General features: G+C 41.8%; 1 protein-coding gene across 9 annotated transcripts in view; it reads left to right on the top strand.

Moving 5' to 3' along the window:
• The window catches only part of hivep1 (HIVEP zinc finger 1), a 291,925-nt gene that overhangs the window by 31,977 nt on the left and 239,050 nt on the right, over nt 1-20,898 (top strand). The window contains exon 1 of one of the 9 annotated variants that reach the window (XM_041183510.1): nt 13,617-13,771. The exons of 7 other annotated variants lie outside the window; for them this stretch is intronic. In XM_041183510.1, the coding sequence (XP_041039444.1) occupies nt 13,741-13,771 (31 nt within the window). In that variant the 5' untranslated portion in view covers nt 13,617-13,740. Of the gene's footprint in view, nt 1-13,616; nt 13,772-20,898 lie in introns of those variants that run through there. One more of the 9 variants, XM_041183506.1, reaches the window with a different exon arrangement.

Raw genomic sequence — 20,898 nt, 5'->3', positions numbered from 1 at the left:
CTCCTCTGCACCCTCTCCAGTGGAATCACATTCTTCCTATAATGTGGCGACCAGAACTGCACACAGTACTCCAGCTGTAGCCTCACCAAGGTTCTATACAAATCCAACCCACGTACCCCTTGGCGCCTTTAGAGTCCAGAACTCTACTTCCTTAAATATATTCAGTGACTTGGCCTCCACAGCCTACTGTGGTAGAGAATTCACCGCCCTCTGTGTGAAGAAGCTCCTCCTCATCTCAGCCCTAAATTGTCTAACCTGTATCCTGAGACTGTGACTCCTTGTTCTAGACGTCTCCCCACCACCAGAGAAAAAATCATCCCTCCATCCAGTCTTTCCATCCCTGTCAGGGGAGAGATCCCCTCTCATTCTTCTCAACTCCAGTGAATGCAGGCCTGGTCGGCCCAATCTCTCCTCATATGACAATCCTGCCACCCCAGGAATCAGTCTGGTGAACCTTCGTTGCACTCCCTCTAAGGCAAGTATATCCTTTCTTGGGTAAGGAGACCAAAACTGCACACAATACTCTAGGTGCGGTCTCACCAAGGCCCTGTATAGCTGCAGTAAGACATCCTTGCTCCTGTACTCAAATCCTCTTGCATTGAAGGCCAACATACCATTTGACTTCTTAACTGCTTGCTGCACCTGCATGCTCGCTTTCAGTGATTGGTGTACAAGGACATCCAACTCCCTTTGTACATCATCATTTCTCAATCTATCACCATTTAAATAATACTCTGTTATTCTGTTTTTCCTACCAAAGTGGATAACTTCACACTTATCTGTGTTACACTGCATCTGCCACGTATTTGCCCACTCACAAAATGTCTAAGCTGCCTTGAAGCCTCTTAACATCCTCCTCCAACACTCACCAAGTTTTGTGTCATCAGCAAACTTGGAAATATTACATTCAGTTCCCTCATCCAAATCGTTGAGATATATATTGTGAATATCTGGGGCTCAAGCACTGATCTCCGTGGTAATCCACTAGTCTCTGCCTGCCACTCCGAAAAAGACCCGTTTAATCCTACTCTCTGTTTCATGTCTGCTAACTAATTTTCAGTCCATGCCAATATATTATCCCCAATCCCATGTGCTTTAATTGTACACACTAACCTCTTATGTGGGACTTTATCAAAAGCGTTCTAAAAATGCAAAACACCACATCCACCGGTTCTCCCTTATCTATTCTGCTAGTTACATCCTCAAAAAAACTCCAGTAGGTTTGTCAAATATCATTTCCTTTCCATAAATCCATGTTGACTTTGTCTAATCCCGTTGATATTTTCTAAGTGTCCTGTTATCACATTCTTTATAATAGACTAGCATTTTCCCTATGACTGATGTTAGGCCAACTGGTCTGTAATACACTGTTTTCTTCCTCCTTTTTTAAATAGTGGTGTTACATCTGCCACCCTCCAATCTACCAGGACTGTTCCAGAATCTGCAGAATTTTGGAAAATGACAACCAACGCATCCACTATTTCCATAGCCACCTCCTTTAGTACCCTCGGATGTAGATTATCAGGCTCTGGGGATTTATCAGCTTTCAGTCCCATTAATTTCTCCAGCACTATTGTTTGAGTAAGAATAATTTCCTTCAATTCCTTCTTTCACTAGACCCTTGGTTCCCCAGTATTTCTGGGAAGTTATTTGTGTCTTCCTCTGTGAAGACAGAACTAAAGTAGTTGTTTAATTGCTCTCCCATTTCCTTGTTCTCTCTTACAATCCAAAACGGGAGAATTTATAAGGGCCTTTACTTTATCTTCACTAATCTTTTTCTTTTTACATACTTGTAGAAGCTTTTACAGTCCGCTTTTATGTTCCTTGCAAGTTTACTCTCATACTCTATTTTTCCCCTGATCGATCTCTTGGTCCTCTTTTGCTGAATTCTAAACTGTTCCCAATCCTCAGGCTTGCTACTTTTTCCAGCAATTTTATGAGACTCTATTTTGGACCTAATAATATCCTTAATTTCTTTTGTTAGCCATGGTTGGGCTGCTTTTCCTGTTGTATGTTTGCGCCAGAAAGGAATGTATAACTGTTGCAATGCATGCATTTGTTCCTTAAATATTATCCACTGTCTATCCTTTTAATGAAATTCCCCAATCTTGCTTTATCAACTCACACCTCATAACTTCGTGGTTTCCTTTGTTAAGATTTAGGACCCTAGTTTCAGATTGGACTACTTCACTTTCCATCTTAATGAAGAATTCTAGCATATTATGGTCACTGTTCCCTAAAGAGCCCCGCAGAACAAGATTATTAATGAACCCCTTCTCATGGCACTATACCAAATCTAAGATCGCCTGTTCCCCCATCGGTTCCTCGACATACTGGTCTAAAAGACCATCTCGTACAAACTCCCGGGGGAGGATTTTAAGGCATGCCCAGTGTGACCAAAGAGCACAGAAATTTCCCCGAGGCACAGAGCTGCCTCAGAGGTTAGTTTGATTATTATGAATTGAAATAAAGAAAAAATAATATATTCAGGCATGTCCCCTCATGACAGTGTCACATGAGCTGGGACATGTTAATGAATTTTAAAAAATTTTATTCAATTTATAAAGCCTTCAGGAAATCTCACCCTGCCCGTGGATGAGGTTCCATAATAAATGCGAAGGCCGCCTGGGCTCTTTGCCTGCCCGCCAACCTTAAGGTTGGATGGACAGCCCAGACAACCAGTTTAATTAGAGTATTAAAGGCCTTAATAGATCTTTGACAGTTTGTCAGGCGCGCAGTGGACTCTGGTGCCTGCCTGCCGAACTGAAGATCAGAATGGCGCGTGGTGACGGGATGCACGCCCAACGTCACCACGCATCATTTTACGCGACGGCGAGCGGGGCCCGCCCCCACACGCCGACCAGAAGATTCAGGCCCAGAAGATTCATCTACCACAGTTTTATTGCTAATTTGATTTGCCCAGTCTGTATTTAGATTAAAGTCACCATGATTATTGTTGCACCCTTGTTACATGCATCTCTAATTTCCCATTTAATGCCACCCCCTACCTTATTACCACTGTTTGGAGGCCTATAGACAACCCCCATTAATGTTTTCTGCCCCTTGTTGCTTCTTGGCTCCACCCAGACAGATTCTACACCTAGATTTTCTGAGCCAATGACCTCTCTCACTACCACATTGATTTTATCCTTAACTAACAATGCCACACCACCTTCTTTTCTATTTTGACTGTCCTACATATCGAATACCCTTGGATATTCAGTTCCCAGCCTTGGTCACCCTGCAGCCATGTCTCCATAATCACAATCATATCAAACCCATTTACATCTATTTGCGCTGCAATTTGTCTACCTTATTGTGAATGCTCGATGCATTCAGATACAGTGCCTTTAGACTTGTCTTTTCAACATTTTTACACTTTTTATTGTATTATAGCCCTGTTAGCTGCTAGCCCTTGTTTCCTCAGCTTCCACTTTTGCTTTCTACTTTTCTGTCTTTGATTCCTATCTTTGTTTCCCTCTCTTGTGTCTGCCCGCTCAGGTTTCCACCCCCCTAGTCAATCTAGTTTAAACCCTCCCCCACAGTACTAGCGAATACCCCTGCGAGGATATTGGTCCTAGTCCTGCTGGGGTGCTACACGTCCAGCTTTTCCCCAGAATCGGTCCCTGTGCCTCAAGAATCTAAATCCCTCCCTCCTATACTATCTCTCCAGCCATGTGTTCATCTGGTCCATTCTCCTATTCCTGATCTTGCTAGCACCTGACACTGGGAATAATTTTGAGATTACCACCTTTTAGGTCCTGCTTTTTAATTTATTTCCTAGTTCCCTATATTCTGCTTTCAGGGCCTCACCCCCTTTTTACCTATGTTGTTGGACCATGACCCTTGACTGTTTACCCTCCCACTTCAGAATGTTCTGCAGCTGCTCACTGACATCCTTGTCCCTGGGAGGATGCCTACCATACCATTCTGGTACACCTGTGGTCACAGAAATGTCTATCTAGTTCTCTTATGATAGGATTCCCTGTCACTATTGCTCTTCTTTCTTTCCCCCCACCCCTCTGTGCAGCTGAGCCACTCGTGGTGTCACTGACTTGCTTCTTGCTGCATTCCCGTGAGAAACCATCTCCCCCAGCAGTATGCAAACCAGAAAATCTGTTGGGGAGGGTGATGGACCCAGGGAACTCCTGCACTTCTTGCCTAGTGCCTTTACTCTGTCTGGTGGTCACCCATTCCCTTTGTGCCTGTGCATTCTTTATCTTGGGGTGACCACCTCACTCTACTATCCACAAAGATCTCATCCTTGTGATGCTCCACAGTAACTCCAGCCTCAGCTCCAGCTCCAAATCGAGTAGCTGCAGCTGGAGACACTTCCTGCACACGTGGTCACCCTGGACATTGGAAATGTCCCTTACTTCCCATGGCACATAGAAGAAGCATTCCACTTGGCCGAGCTGCCCTGTCATGACTTATCCTTAAGTTATTCCCTTTACTTTTACCTCCTCCAGTTTAGAGGGTATTATGGGCAGAAGAAATACTTGCCAGGTCCTACTTATATAGGCCACCCACTCTTCTTATTGAGGAAAGGTAGAAAATGAAAGGACTCCGCCCCCTTCCCTTTTCAGTGAACTCCCTCTCTCACTAAACTCAACTTAAGCACTCTAATGCAGCCCAAAGCATCACTCCAGTGGTCCTGGGCTTTATAAATCGAAGCACAGGCATAAAAGCAAGGAAATTATGATGAATCTTTAGAAGACAGTGGTTTTCCCTGAAATGGAGTATTGTGTCCCATTGCTGGCACTACACTTTCAGAAGGACGTGAGGGAATTAGAGAGGGTGCAAAAAAGAATTTTGAGAATGTTTCTAGGCATGAGGACCTTCAGCTACATGGATAGATTGGCAAAGCTGCAGCTGCTCTCTTTAGAGAAGAGAAGATTGAGAGGAGATTTGATTGAGCAGATAGGGAGAAACTGTTCCCTTTGGTAGAAGGGTTGAGAGCCAGAGGACATTGATTTAAGGTGATTGACAAATCAGAGGCTACATGAGGAAAAACTTTTGTATGCAGCAAGTGGTTAGGATCTGGAATGCAGCGCCTGAGAAGTGTGGTGGAAACAGATTCAATTGTATCTAAAAGGGAATTGGATAATAGCTGGAGAAAATAAAAGTCCCAGAGCTCTCTGGGAAAAAGGAGGAGGAGTGGGACTAGTTGAGTAACTCTTAGAGAATTGGCATAGATGTGGTGGACTCAATGGCCTCCTTCTGTGCTGTTACCATTCTATTATTTGGGTATCCTTTTAAAAATTCTGCTGATTACATCTGGATCTATCCTATTACCCTCAAGCCTACTTCATTATAACCTCTGAAAATTCATGAACAAAATGGATAAATGCAACATCATTGTTGGGTCAACTGCTGTCATCGTGCCCTTCAGCAGTCACTCCTTCTTCAGGGCCCACATGACAGACTGGTCAGAAAAGTGAAAGCCCATGGAATCCAAGGAAAAATGGCATGTTGGATCCAAAGTTGGTTCGGTGGCACGAAGCAAAGGGCAGATGGATGCTTCTGTGACTGGTAAATGTTTAGTGGTAGGTTTCTGCAGGGCTCCATACAAGGTCCCTTGCTTTCCGTGGTATATGTCAGTGAGTTAGAATTAAACACAGTGATGTATTTAAGGAGTTGCAGATACAACAAAAAGTTGCTGCGTGACTGTTAACTTGGAAGAAAGCTGCAGACTGCATGAAGGTATCAATGGACTGGTTGGTTGAGCAGAAAATGGAATTCAATCCGGAGAAGTGTGAGGAAATTGGGGAGGGCAAACAAGGCAAGGGATTATTGAATGTATAATAGGATATTGACAAGTTTACAGAAACTGTGGGACTTTGGAGTGCATATCCACAGATTCCTGAAGAAGTCAAGATACTTGCCTTTATTATCCTAAGCATAGAATATAATAATGGAGAGGTTGTGCTAGAACTACACAAAATACTAGTTAGGTCATCTCTAGAGTATTGTATACAGTTCTGGTCACAGCATTACAAGAAAGATGTGACCACATTCAAGTGGGTACAGTGGAGATTTCCAAGGGTACCAGGAATGGAGAATTTTAGCTATGAAGAAAGATTGAATAGGTATGATTGTTTACTTTAGAACAAAGGAGGCCGAGAGAAGTTTTAATTGAAATTTATAAAATTATGGTGGGCATAGATAGATTGGATAAGAAGGGCTTCTCACCTCTGGCAACATCTGTGGAGAAAGAAACAGAGTTAACAGATGCTGCCAAGCCTGCTGAGTTTTTCCAGCAATTTTTGTTTTTATTTCAAATCTCCAGCATCTGTATTTAGCTTTTATTATATTGGATAGGAAGGGCTGTTTCCCTTAACAAAGAGGACAATAACCAGGGAGCATAGATTTCAAATAATTGGCAGAGCATTCAAAGTGAGTTGAGAATGTTTTTTGCCCAGAGGGTGGTGAGGCCTGGAACTCACTACCTAAAAGCATGGCAGAGGCAGAAACTCTCATCGCATTCAAAAAATACTTGGATATGCCCTTGAAGAGCAGAGCCTACAGGCCACTGACTAAGAGCTGGAAGTGGGATCAGGTTTTTCAGCTGGCATGGACATGATGAACCAAATGTCATCCTTCGCAGAATCTTAATGGTACAGAAGGAGGCCATTCGCCCCATTATGTCTGCTCTCCAAATGGACATTATGACCTAGTGCCATTGACCTGTACTCTGCACATTGTTTCTATTCAAATAATCATGGAATGCTCTCTTGAATGCCTCGATTGAATCTGCCTCTACCACACTTCCAGGCAGTGCGTTACAGACCTGAACCACATGTTGTGTGAAAACCTTTTTCTCCCATCACATTTTCTTCTTTATATCTGTGCCCTCTTGTTCTTGATCCTTTTATGAGTGGGAATAGCTTCTCCCCATCCACTCTGTCCAGCCCCCTCATGATTTTCAAAACTTCTATCTCTCAGCCTTCTCCTCTCCAAGCAAAACAGTCTCAACTTCTCCAATCTATCCTCATAGCTGAAGTTTCTCATCCCTGGGACCATTCTTGTGACTACTAATTCTATCCCGAATAATTGTTTCTAGAATCTTGCCCAACACTGAAGTTAAACTGGCTGGTCTGTAATTGCTGGGCTTATCCTTAAAACCTTTTTTTCATCCTTCTGTGCCATAAATTTCAATGATTGCATAAAGTTGTCCCTTGAAATTTTGATGGTTCTTATCCTTCCCATGTCTCTCCAATATGTTCACGTTTTTCCTATAATGTGGCACCCAGAACTGTACACAGCACTCCAGCTGAAGTCCAACGAGTGTCTTATATAAATTCAGTATAACCTCCTTGCTCTTGTACTCTTTGCCCCTATTAATAAAGCACAGGATACTATATGCTTTATTAACTGCTCTCTCCACCTGTCCTGCCACCTTCAATGATCTATGCATATATACATCCAAGTCTTTCTGCTCCTGCACCCCCTTCAAAATTCCACCCCTTATTTTATATTGTCTATCGATGTTCTTCCTTCCAAAAATACTTCACCTCATACTTCTCACATTGAACTTCATCTGCCACCTATCTGCCCATTCCACCAACTTGTCTACGTCCTCTTGACATTCCACACTGTTTTCGCAGTTCACAATGCCCCCAAGCTTTGTATCATCCACAAACTTTGAAATTGTCCCCTGCACACCAAGAGCTAGATCATTAATATATATCAAGAAAAGCAAGGGTCCCAATATTGACCCCTGGGGAACTCCACTACAAACCTTTCTCCAGCCCGAAAAACATCCATTGACCATTACTCTCTGCTTCCTATTTTTCAGCCAATTTTGTATCCATATTGCTACTGTCCCTTTCATTCCATGGGCAATAACTTTTCTCACTAGCCTGTTGTGTGGCAATGTGTCAAATGCCTTTTCAAAGCCCATGTACACCACGTCAAAAGCATTACCCTCATTGACCTTTTCTGTTACCTCTTCAAAAAAAACTCCAATTTAGTTAAACACAATTTCCCCTTTAGAAATCCACGCTGGCTTTTCCTTATCAACCTATATTTTTTTCATGTGACTATTAATTCTATCCCGATTAATTGTTCCTAGAATCTTGCCCAACACTGAAGTTAAACTGACTGGTCTGTAATTGCTGGGCTTATCCTTACAATCTTTTTTTCATCCTCCTGTGCCATAAATTTCTCTGATTGTATAAAGTTGTCCCTTGAAACTTATGCTGGTTCTTATACTTCCCATGTCTCTTCTATTTTAACTCGCTCTTTTAAGATTTTGGTAAAGCATTTCTGTTATTCTGACCAGCATCAAGCTTTATCTGTGCCATTTTTGCCTGAAACTTCTTTTTGGATTCTTGAGACCTCTGATCCTTCTGGTATTTCTCCCAGAGTTTCCTGTGTCTCTCTAACCAGGTGTTTATGCCCTGTCTTTTCAGCCTGTTTTTCTTCATAATTTATTTGTGCTCGTCAAACCTTAGCAAAGATATCTCTTGTCCTTCTAATGACCACTTTATTGCTCTTGCACCAATATCTTCTAATTTATAAAAGTTGCTGTACAGTCTCTAATTATGCATCGTCCTGATGTCTCTGGCCTAGTCCATGATTTCCAGTTTTAGATTTTGATATGGCTGTTCTATTACACCATCCCTGGAACTCTGCACTTTAACACCCTGATGAATCAATCACCTGTCATCGTCTTGGGCATCTCAATAATATTTCTAACTAAGTTATCCTCATATTATTTACAAGATGAAAAGTGCACTGAGGTTACCCTACATACGTGTAGAAATACCCTGTAGTATACTGGTATAAACCTGCCTTGAGTTAATACAATAGGGCAGTATTCAGACAATTTATACTGTCCATACAAAACTAGGGATCGTTTTGGCAACTGTAACCACAACAGATCACAAAGATTAATTTATGTAAATACTATACTTAGTGCAAAACAGAAAACTATGGCCAGTTTGAATCTCAAGTTTCTCTTGCCTGGTTGCATGGTAGCAAGTTACCACTGGTAATGTTGTAATCCCTTTGGTTATTTTGAATGTCAGGTAGTAATTGCAAATTGAGAAATGAGACATGATATTTTGAAGGATAGGGGAAGCCTTTTGGCAGCAACTAATGCCAATTGAGCTTTAACTGTCGGGTAATTAAGATGAAGCAGTTTGGGAGGAAAGAAACCTGTCAATCCAGATACAGAGACACCATGGGGCCGAATCACCGTCTGATTGCCATTCTGCTCCTTTTGTTTTACGCAGCGCCGGAGTGCCAGATTTCTGGCCCGGACTTCTGAACTGAGCCTCTTAAGAAATGTGGAGCATACCTGTTCTTGGAGTCTCCTTCTTCATAGGTCAGGATCGTCGGGGGAGCCACTTCCCCTTTTACAGCATTAGGTGCCGATTTCGATAACACTAACACAGTGAAAAGTTTTTGGATATTTGAATAGCTTTTCACTTTGCTAGTGAATGAGAGTGAGTAAGGTAATTGCGTAAGGTGGTAGGGATTAGGGTGCCAGTTTGGTAAGGTGGTAGAGTGGCATGGCAGTCAGGTCAGGGGGAAGTCGGAAGGTCAGGGGATCAGAGGGGAATCAGTGGGGGTGCAGTGGGGTTAGTGGGGAGTTGGGGGGTGGCAGGGCCAGTCGTATTGTTACCCAAGAGTTAGCTTTTTTTTTTCTTCAGTCTAACATTTCCTGGTTAAGTGAGTTGGAACCCTCCAAAGCCTCCGACTCTGACTCGGTATTGGAGAATGTTTCGGAGGGTTCTGGATGCAGGGGAATTGCCCATTGGAAATTGAAACCTCCCAGGCAATTCGCATGGAGTCCTTGCACTGGGACTTCTGATGGTCTCCCTGCGCATTTTCTGGGGTACTCCTGGGTTAGGATCATCTGGAAGACACGGGCCATGTTTATTGTAAAGTGATGTGCAACATTATACAGCAGTGACTGACTCATACTGGTCATATGTTTTTGGGAATGTTTTCATTTATTTTTAACTCTTTCTCTGTCTTCATGCATGCTGTCCAGAGAGCGGGTGCACGCTTTGCTCACAGGCTGCCGTGTGTACCTATTGGTAGCCAGTATGATCTCTTGGGGAATCAACCAAGTGAGATAACCCCTTCTTCATTTTTAATTACAAACAGAAAATGCTAGAGTTACTCGGCAGATCAGGCAGCTTCTGTAGAGGGAGAAGCAGTTAATGCTTCAGGTCAGAACCATAGGAAAAAGCTAAGAGTTTTAAGCAAGCAAGAGATGGTAAAAGAACAGAAGCGAAGGTCTCTGATAGGATGGAGGGCAGGAATGTTTAAATTATAAAACATGATGATGCAAGGCAAAAAGGGAGGTGATGGAACAAATAAAGAAACAAAAGATGGCTTTAGAAGAGCTGTAAACAGGGAAAAGCAGAATCAGGTATCTAAAAGAATTTGGGGAGGAAAGGTTATGATCTAAATTGTTGAACTCAGTGTTAAGCCTGGTAGGCTGTTAAATGCCTCATTGAAAGGTGAGATCGAATGGGATGCTGAGGCTGTGAACAGTCTGGTTTGAGCTGAGACAGAGGTCAAGGAAAGTATTGGAATTAGTGCTGAGGGTATGGAGCTTGTGGTGAGGGCCAAATACGAGATCTGCAGTCTTTCCAATATTTACTTGGAGGAAATTGTGGCTGACGTCAGTCAGATAAGTCATCTGACAGCACAGAGTTGGATAGGTTGAGCTGGTGGAGAGATGGAGCTGATGACATTAGTGCACATGTGGAAGTTGACCCATGTATTCAAATTATGTCATCAAGAGGGAGAATGTAAATAGAGAAGGGGTTTAAGGATAGATCTTAGGGCGATTCCAGAGATAACAGAGGGGAAAAGAAGCCATTGCTGGAGATTTTCTGACTAATTGGATAGGTTGGGATGTAACCAAGTGGAATGTAACATCAATGACTACTGCAATGGGTGTAACAATTTCACGCCCAAGAGCCCCAAACGTTTTTCTCCTATCTGATAAATTCAGATATTAAACATTAAGATGTGAGTCAGCTGGTATAAGTATATGCTATGCTTTATGGGAAACGAAGAAAAGATGCACTGCTGTGATTTATCCCTAAGTTAACACCAGCTTTCTATCACTGTTATTGGTATGTTCAATTAGTTAGGCGCAACTAAATTATTAATTGAATGGGAAAACAAAATTGCTTGTCATCAATGTGAAAACCAGAAAGATGCACTGACATCAAAGCTAGAAGCTTGAAGTGTTCCATGGGCCCTCTGATATCATTGCACTATATGTATCTTCCTTTGTACCTACCATCTAGAGTAATTGGAAGACCTATACAGCTCTGTACAGAAACAGTGGTATTTCTCTAGATTGTAGGGATATACTGTATCTAAAAGAAAATGGTAATTCATTTTTTAAGTTTTTTAAAAGGAAACTTTGCTCTCTTTTGTAAATTAATTCCATATTTGAGGGATGTGCTCACACACTTCTGCAAGTCTAACAAGTATCTTAATAGGACTAATGCAAATAAACATTTATAAAGTTTAAAATAAATCAACACGGTAGATTCTGGTTGCATTGATGGTGGTGATGGTAAACTTAATCTTCATCTGCATGATTATAAGTCTTGTTTCTAGTGCTAATTCATAGTATTGCAGCCCAGAGGTAACACATATAACAAAAAATTATGATTGGTTGAAATGGCGAAAGCTACCCAACAAATATCTGACTAGCTAAATGTGCAAAAATTTTAAAATTTCCCAATTGACCAATAATTAACAGAATTATTTTTTATTCCAGCTGCTCATTAATCAGCAGGAACTGCATAGAATATTGGTCTGCCATTTGCTTTTTATACAGTTTAAACCATTAAATGTTGAATTTACAGTATTTGGGATGAACTTTTTCAAGTTTTTATTGGGGGGTCAGAAGGTGATATGTGAGGCACTTTAATTCTGATTTAGATCCTGACCATGATCCAAAAGCAGGTCATCAGGACCAGACTTGTTCAGCTTCTTGTCATGAGAGGCTCAACTGTGTGGTGAAAACTTTCCTTTGGAGTGCTATGTCAGTAGCTGCTTCAGCAATAACTACTATGGAAAGAAAGGAGTGGGTAAATGATCTTTTATAATCATGTACATAAATGAGGAAAGAAGGAAAGTTCTGAAAAGGAGGAAGAATAAGTAAAATACAATTCATCATAGGATGGTGAGTTAAATATTTCTTATAGGAGAAGTTTAATCAAGTTTTATAAGTGAGTTAGTGTTAATTTTTTCCATGTGAACTGCATCTTTTGTTTTTGCATGTGTGGTATTTTTATCTACTGTTAAATACATAATGTGTTGCTTCAATAAACTTGCTCTATTACAGCAGATGCACTTTTTTTCTGAATTAGACCGGGGCAGGACAATGGTAAACATCATCAATCTCGTTCAGTGTCTCTGTTTATCTTTTTTAAAATTCATTCTTAGGATATGGGAGTTGATAGCAAGGTCAGCATCTATTGGTCCATTCCTAAATTCGCTTGAGAAGGTGGTGGTGCACTGCATTCTTAAACCATTGCAGTCGCATAGCAAAGGCATTCCACAGCGCTCTTAGGGTAGGGAATTCCATGATTTTGATCTCGTGACAATGAAGGGCAATGAAGGAATATTTCTCAATCGGGATGGTGTTTGACTTGGAGATGATGGTATTACTATAAAGCTATCAATAATTTATCTGATGGGAGTGTAATTGGAAGTAAGTGTGACACTCACTGGAAGTGCATACTAGATGAACCACTTTTAATATATTGGAGATTGATTGTGATGCTGAAATCATGGCCCATAGTTTGATGTGTTCTTCCCTTTTTCTCTTCCTCTCTGTGCAACTTAACAGATGCTAGTAGAATTCTGGTAGTTCCCTCCAGTAAATGTTCATGTGTGAACCTGCATCTTGACAGTTGACAGGTTATGTGTCCTTGGGTGTCATCACAACTGAGACTGATTGTCATTTCACTTACTCTCAACATGGTGCATTTCAAGCAGAATAATGAATTATATCATGATTAACAAAGGAATTTTTGCATGTCTTTCCGTTCTTGTATAGAAGTATTGAGGCCAGATGTAATGCCCCCTTGAAACCTCGGTGTGATTAACTAACTACAGGTACAGTGCAGACCAGTAGCTTCCTGGTCATAGTTCTGGGAATGAGAGTGGGTGCTTGTGTTTTGTTTGTATCATTTGTTAATTATTCTGAGCTCTTGCCTTGCAACAATTTTTAAAATGCATTTCCTCTGACAGCTTTGTGCAGAAGCTTTTATACCCAGAAACTGTAAGTTCATGCAATATTGTAAAACACATACATGCATAGGTTTTTAAAATTTAATCTTAATTTAAGGACTCCACAGAAACGTTGTGTGTTCTGGTTTAAACTATGTTTTGGCAGCAATACTGATGTAGGTTGGGCTTGTTTTCTCAGGCTGCACCCTTCTAAGCAACGCATTTGGCTAAATCCTTTCGCATGAGCGGGAAGTGGTCTCCCTGGTTTCAAAACTAGTCACAGGATTACGTTTAGGTACTTTCCAGACTGTATTGCGTAATGTTGCTTGTGGCAGCCAATGTGAGATCTGCAACCTCAGTGACAGCTGTTCTTGCTGTGAAACTGCTGGGTGTAGTAGGAAGAGTACTAGCCTGTTGAGTTCATATGTGCTTACTAGCGATTACTGGCGAACCTTAATTCAGTTAACCATTTAAAAAAACAAAATCTATTTTGCTTTCAGTTTTGGGGTGAGGACTATTATGTGGTCACAATTAAACTCCGTGCGTTGTTGTAAGTATACAACATTGTTTAGTGTTCTGTTTATTCTGTTCTTCAGAATAGAGAAATGGAATTTGTAAGGTCTAATGGAGATTACTTGTATGTTTTTTTTATGATTACTTTTCTTGTTACATTTTTTAACCTTTTAACGGTGGCTGTGTGGGAGCATTAAAAAAAAACAAGGTTGAATTTTACAAGAGTTGAAATGTGACTTTGTTCTATCTTGTTCAGTTTTTACAGTGGAGTTGTTGCTACCCAGGTAACAGTGATGCTCCATTACCTGTCTGGAAAATATTAATATTCTGTTCCGTGGAGTTATTGGATAATCTGCCAAATAACAGCATGCTCCTTTTGCCTTGTGTAGGTTGATGGTAAGATAGTGGAAAATGCAGTATGTGCTTAATACTAGAGCAAAGGACTTATTCAGATTTATTGAAATTAAAAAGCAGATACATAATTGTACAAGCAGATTGTCTGTCTGCTATGGATGTCATCAAAGAAGGACAGGATAAGTATGACACAGGAAGTGCATGCTGCACAGAATGATAACTATAACTATACCACTAGTTGATTATAAGTGGCATTGCTTACAGTAATGAGGAGAAAGTAGCCACTCACCTGTGTACTATTGAAGTTCTCTCTCTCTCTCCCTCACTTTCCCCCGTCTCTATACACATACTCTCGTTCTCCCTCCTCTTTCCTGTACCTACTTCTCCCCCTCCCCCTCTCTCTCCAGTCCCCCCTCTCTCGCCCCATTATCCCCCCTCACTCTTTCGCCCCCATTATCCCCCTCACTCTCTCACTTCAGTTGCCCCCCTCACCCCTCGCCCTTCCTTTTTTCTCTATCTTTCTCTTTCTCTCTCCCCCTCCTCTCAGCCACAGAACATAAAACAAAAGCCGCAGCAGGTAATCTATCTAATAGTTGATCCATGATGTCTGGATGGTGTTGGATCATGAAAAGCCTCCATTTTGTTGTTCACAATGCCTGGTAGTTGTTTTTGGCCTGTGAGCTTGTGCAGTTCTGAGCTCAGCCTTCATTCTAGGTAAGTTGGCATTTTTAGTTACCAGCTGAGCTCTAATCCTGTCAAATTTTTTTCCTCCAAAACTTGAGTTCACTCATTCCTGAGCCAGCCTACCCTAACTGCGCAACTGATTTCAGATTTGCACAGTTGATCCATTTTACAGAAGTAACTTTATTGTTCCACAATTGATACTTTGTTGTACTCATTGAGTAAGGGATATTAGTAGTGGGAAGTGGAGAACTCTCTGTTTTAGACACACAGGCCCAAAAATTATATGATATGTTTGGTGGAAGTTACAGCACAAGAAAGGTGGAATGCCACTGTTAGCATCAAGCACTTGCAGGTCAAGGTGGAGCAGGGGGAAGACCAGATCTCCAGTAATGACTGATTCTGTCCATATCAAATATCCATCCATTGTTTTCAACATGAGCCACTGTGACCACATGTACTACCTCTGCTGCCATTCTAACTTGGTGCAAGCTAGGAAATTAATTTGGGTCTTTTCAGGTCCAACTACCTGTTGAAGAAACTGACTGTGCCAATGCAGAATGCTCAGATATCAGGGATTCGATTCTGTCAATGTCCGGTTGGTGTGACTATTCGCAATGTCTCATGCAGATTAATGTCTGGTATCCTGACAGCACTCTATGATGCCTTCACTCTTCAGCAACTCGTGGTGCCACCTGTATTTGAGCCACCATGACAAAACAGAGGGTGACTGTTGAGTGAGAGGAGCTATTTCCCATGGCTCATAACTCCAGTGTGCAACCCATTCAGTGCCACTATGAAATGTGATAGGGCAGAGCATAGGTGTGTTTAATCAATGCTTTTGCTGCCTGGATTGCTCTGGAGGAGTCCTGCAGTACCCAGCAGAGTGAGTGTCAAGATTCGTCATGGTTTGTTGCATGATTTCACCATTATGGGGGCACAACCCTTGCCATATAGCAACATGGAGGAGGAAGGGAGGAGGCAACCAACTCGGCCTCTTACTGGCTGGGCTTCTTGTGATTGCCTCGTCTGACTGATAGCAGTGAACACAACTTTTATTTCCATGCACCAACCTTGCCCTCCCTGTTACTGACCATCAGTGTCCTGTTGGCAAAATGCTCAACAAAAAAGCATTACAAAAAAAACTTACCGCATTAACTTTAGGAATCAAACCATATCAAATTACATAAAAAGTCAATTATCCATGCTTGTGCAATCCATTAGTGCTTATTTTCTGCATGCTCTTGGCTAGGTCACTTAGTTGGTTAAAACTCCTGTAAGCGATCCTGGGTTTAAATCTCAGTGCAGTCTTACTTTAGTCGACAAAATTGAGGTTCATGGAATAAGATGGTCAGTGTCAGTTTGGATAAAAACAGCTGAAGGACAGTCTTAACGAGTTGCGCAAAATGGATGTATTTCAGTCTGGAGGATTGTAGACAGTGTGTTTTCCAAGGGTCAGTGCTTGCACCACTATTTTTTTATGAAATATATAAATGACTTGGATATTGGAATACAGAGTAAAGTTTCAAAATTGGTCAATGATTTCAAACTTGTGGGAGTGGCAAACAGTGGGAATGATGCCAATTGATTGCAACAGAACAAATAGTCTGGCAGAATCAGCAAACAAGCAGCAGATGGAATTTACTACAGAGAAGTGTGAGATGATTGTTTCTGACAGAAGGGATAGGAAGAGGCATTATAGATTCAAGGGCACAGTTTTAAAGAGTTCACAAAGACAGAGGAACCTGGTAGTTCATGTGCATGAATCTTTGAGGATTGCCGGGCATATTGAGAGAGCAGTTAGCAAAGCCTTTGGGACCTTGGGATTCCTAAATGCAGTTATTGAGTGCAAAAGCAGGGAGGTTATGTTGAATCTGTATAAAGCTCTGGGTAGGCCACCACTTGAGTATTACGCTTAGTTCTGGTCACTGCATTTTAGGAAGGATGTGAGGATCCTTGAGAGGGTGCAGAGGAAATTTACCAGAGTGGTCCCAGGGATGGGAGATTTTAGCTGTGACGTTAGGTTGGAGAAGCAGCTGTTGTTCTCCTTGGAGCAAAGCAATTGAAGGGAGATATGATAGAGGTGTCCAAGCTTACGACTGATTTGGATAAGATAAACAAAGAAAAACTTTCCTTTAGCTGATGGTGCAAGGACTAATGGTTACAGGTAAGGTTTTGGGCGAGAGATGCAGAGGTGTGTGAGAAAGAACTTTCTAATATAGTAGTTGGCAATGACCTGGAACTCGCTACCAATGAGGGTGTTGGAAGGGGGGGAGGATGGATAATTTCAAAAGAAAATTTGATGGACGCTTTCAGGAAATAAAGTTGGCTACAGGGTTAGAGTAGGTGAATGGAATTGAATGGATTTCTGTACAGAGAGCCGGCATGAAGTTGATGGGCCCAATGGTTTTCTTCTGCGCCATTATGATTTTATAACTCTTGCCTGCCCTGGTGTCCTACACAGCGCTATCCTAGTGGCTGCTATGTGGCTAATGAAAAGCTGCTGATTTTCAGCAGGGAGCTTTGCAGAAATACATTGTGCAGCTTGGCTTTAGATTGCACCACCTCAGCAACAACATTTTGGATTGGCTGACTGACAGGAAACAGTGGTGGGAGATTGAAAATTGTCATCTTGAGAGGGATATGTGCTCCAAGATGCCAGCGCCACTCCCATGGAGTGCACCGCAACTATCCTAATCATGTGTTGGAGGACAGATTGCTGGTCTTCTGTGTCACACGATAAGCCCCTTTGTATACTGGCATCCACAGCTATGATAGCAGCAGTCTGAACCTGTGTGGCTGCATGCGGAGCTTGCAAAACTTCATTCTTCTACTGCAGCGCCATGACATTGAGTGCAGTGAAAGTTGAGTCATCAGCTAGCAGATGCTGCATTGTGGATATGTCCACAAGTGTTCTTGTGGAGTTGGTCACCACTTCCATACTGCAGAGATAATTTGCAAGCTCTGTGTAAAGCCCTGTTCCCAGTTAGTGCTAGACTCCTTCATGCTCTTTCGTATTGACTGCCTGGCGTACCAAAAAGTCTACAATGTACCAGGCATATTATTGTGCAATTGGTAGGCTGCCCCATCAGTGTTTCATCTGACTCCTGTAAAACAAAAATAATGTCTAACTTAACTTTCCAGCGGGTTGACACCTGTGCTACCCTTGCCGCCTGCCCTGGCTGCAGTCCACTTGTGCTCCTTGTCTCACCATGTACAGATCCCATCTCTAAGTTATCCTCTAAAGTATGCGTCATGTCAGAGCTAGTGGCTGCAGTTGTGAGCGTGAGTAATGGTGGTGCTTCTTTATCACTATCTTCTGACTCTTCCATCTCTTTTTTTAACTATTGCCTTGCCAGGCTGCTGTTCTTTTGTATCTGAAAGGAGAAAGTCACAAGGGTAGGATTGCAATGAGGGGATGAGAGGGAAAGTAAAAGATACATACTTACACCATCTGCAGCTTATAAATCAGGAGAGATTGTGGAATGTGGGGAAGTGGGATGTGAGAGGAAGATTAGGGACACAATTTAAAAATAAGGGGTCTTCTATTTAAGACAGAGATGAGGAGAATTTTTTTTCTCTTGTATGATTGTTAGCCTGCGGAATTCTCTTCCCCAGAGAGCAGTGGAGGTAGAGTCATTGAATATCTTTAAGGCCGAGTTAGATAGATTATTGATTGACAAGGGAGTCAGAGTATAGGGGGTAGACAGGAAAGTAGAGTTGAGGCCACAATCAGGTCAGCCACGATCCTATGAAATGATAGAGCAGGCTCAAGAGGCCAAATGTCCCACTCCTCCTAATTCATAGGTAGGTATGTATGAAACACAAAATGTATTGTTGTCAATCAGACATGTTAGGAAACCCAAAACTGTATATATATCAAAACTTCATTGGTTTTTGCTACTTTTTAAAATTGCCTTTCTGATGAATCAAAAGATGGCTGCTACATCACATGATCACAAGATTGGCTCTTTGTTCTGGAAGCTACCAGCATAAGTTACAAGAACAAAAGAGTTCCTCCCTCAATTTGTGGAATCTCACACCTCATTGTACAGATCGCTTGTAATCACGAAACCAGGGGACTTACAGATTGAAAATTGTTATGCTTGCAGAGCTGCTAACAGACTCATCTCACACCTGAGACTGTCCAGTACCATTTCAAAAGGGGACCATTGAGGGAACAATGGACATAATTTGCATCTTGGTAAGCTTACCCCTCTAGTGGAGTCAGAGAGTATGCCTAGATAATGGCTTCCCAACACAAGAACTTCAATATGGATAGTAACTCTTTCAACAGCTAATAGCTAGGACATTGTCAATCCTGAAATCAAAGCCACTTCCAGACAATGGATAAACATCCCTTTTGAAATCATTGTGGAAAAAGTCACATGACTCAAGTGACCTGATTTTGAAATCTCTGTATTCCTTGAGAGCTACGAATTCCTCACCAACTGGAAAGGACTCCAGCAGCCTGGCTGAGCAAGCAGCTGATTACTACCTGTCAACTCCTCGAAGGCTGCTTGGTTTTAAAAGTCTCTGATCAATGCCTGCCCAGTGGTCTAAGCACAGAAAGCCCATTGTGCTGCAGGGTCATTTGTTTGAAGGATTTTCATAATGTCTCCAGCCAGAAACTCATTGGGACTGAACTCCGCCACAAAGGAAACATCCTCTCGGGCTCTAGAAATCACGTAAACTAATATTCATTTCTGTGGTTCTTTTACTGTTGCTATCCATAATTGTAAAACTTTTTCTTATTTCTATCCCTCCCTTATTGTGTGTGTGTGTGTGTGTGTGTGTGTAGTGGAGTGGGACATTGCAAACACACTTCCCCCGGGCTTTGAATGTGAATAAACTAACCTTCTGGGTTAATCACAAGATGAGTTTGCTGTGAGTTATTAGTAAATGGGTCACACAAACTAAAGGTTTGGAAAAACATGTCACAGCATACTTCAAAAATAATTCAAAACACCTTCTGCTTATGGACAGTTGGTGGGATGAAAGAAGTTCAGTTTGCCTGTCTCTTTTGTCTCCAATGCCAGGTGAATTCTTCAAGTGAGAGCCAGACCAATACAGTAAATTGAGAGGGGATGTGAAGAGGAAAGTAAGATTTTCAAAAAGAGAATTTGAGACTAGAATAGTAGTGAACTCAAAAATCTTCTACAGCATGTAGAAGAGACAAGGTGGATCCAGTTGTGACAGAGAAGCTGATATATGCTTAGAGGTGTAGGACAGGACTAGAATATTTAATGTGTACTCTATGTCATTGCGTACTAAGGAAAAGTATGCTGACAAAATATAGGTTGAAATGGAGATGGTAGTGGTAATAGATGGCATGAAAATTGACAGGTGGGATGTACTGGAAAGGCTGGCAATGCTTTGAGTGAATAAGTCATCTGGTCTGGATGGCTTGCATCCCAGGTTGCTAAAGGGAGTGGGTGTAGAGATAGTGGAAGGGCTAGGCAGAATCTTCCAATCTTGCCTGGATAAGAGGGAGGCTCCAGAGAATTGAGAGTGACAAATCTGATACCTTTGGTCAGGAAAGGATGTAAGGACCTTCCTAGTAACAACAAGCCAGTCGGTTTAACGTCAGTGGTGGGTAAGGTTTTAGAGACAATAATCTGTGACCTCATTAAAGGTTCTTTTAAAGGTAATATACACTTAACAATAACAGAATTACCTGGAAAAACTCAGCAGGTCTGGCAGCATCGGCGGAGAAGAAAAGAGTTGACGTTTCAAGTCCTCATGACCCTTCTACAGAACTGGGTGAATCCAAGGAGAGGGGTGAAATATAAGCTGGTTTAAGGTGGTGGGGGGAGAGAAGTGGAGGGGGCTGGTTTGGTTGTAGGGACAAGCAAGCAGTGATAGGAGCAGATAATCAAAAGATGTCACAGACAAAAGAACACAGGTGTTGAAGTTGGTGATATTATCTAAACGAATGTGCTAATTAAGAATGGATGGTAGGGCACTCAAGGTACAGCTCTAGTGGGGGTGGGGGGCATAAAAGATTTAAAAATAATGGAAATAGGTGGGAAAAGAAAAATCTATATAAATTATTGGAAAAAACAAAAGGAAGGGGGAAGAAACAAAGTGGGTGGGGTTGGAGGACGGAGTTTAAGATCTAAAGTTGTT

Source organism: Carcharodon carcharias, chromosome 3, assembly GCF_017639515.1.
Source record: "Carcharodon carcharias isolate sCarCar2 chromosome 3, sCarCar2.pri, whole genome shotgun sequence".
Lineage (NCBI taxonomy): Eukaryota > Metazoa > Chordata > Chondrichthyes > Lamniformes > Lamnidae > Carcharodon > Carcharodon carcharias.
This window is presented reverse-complemented; position numbering and strand designations above follow the sequence as displayed.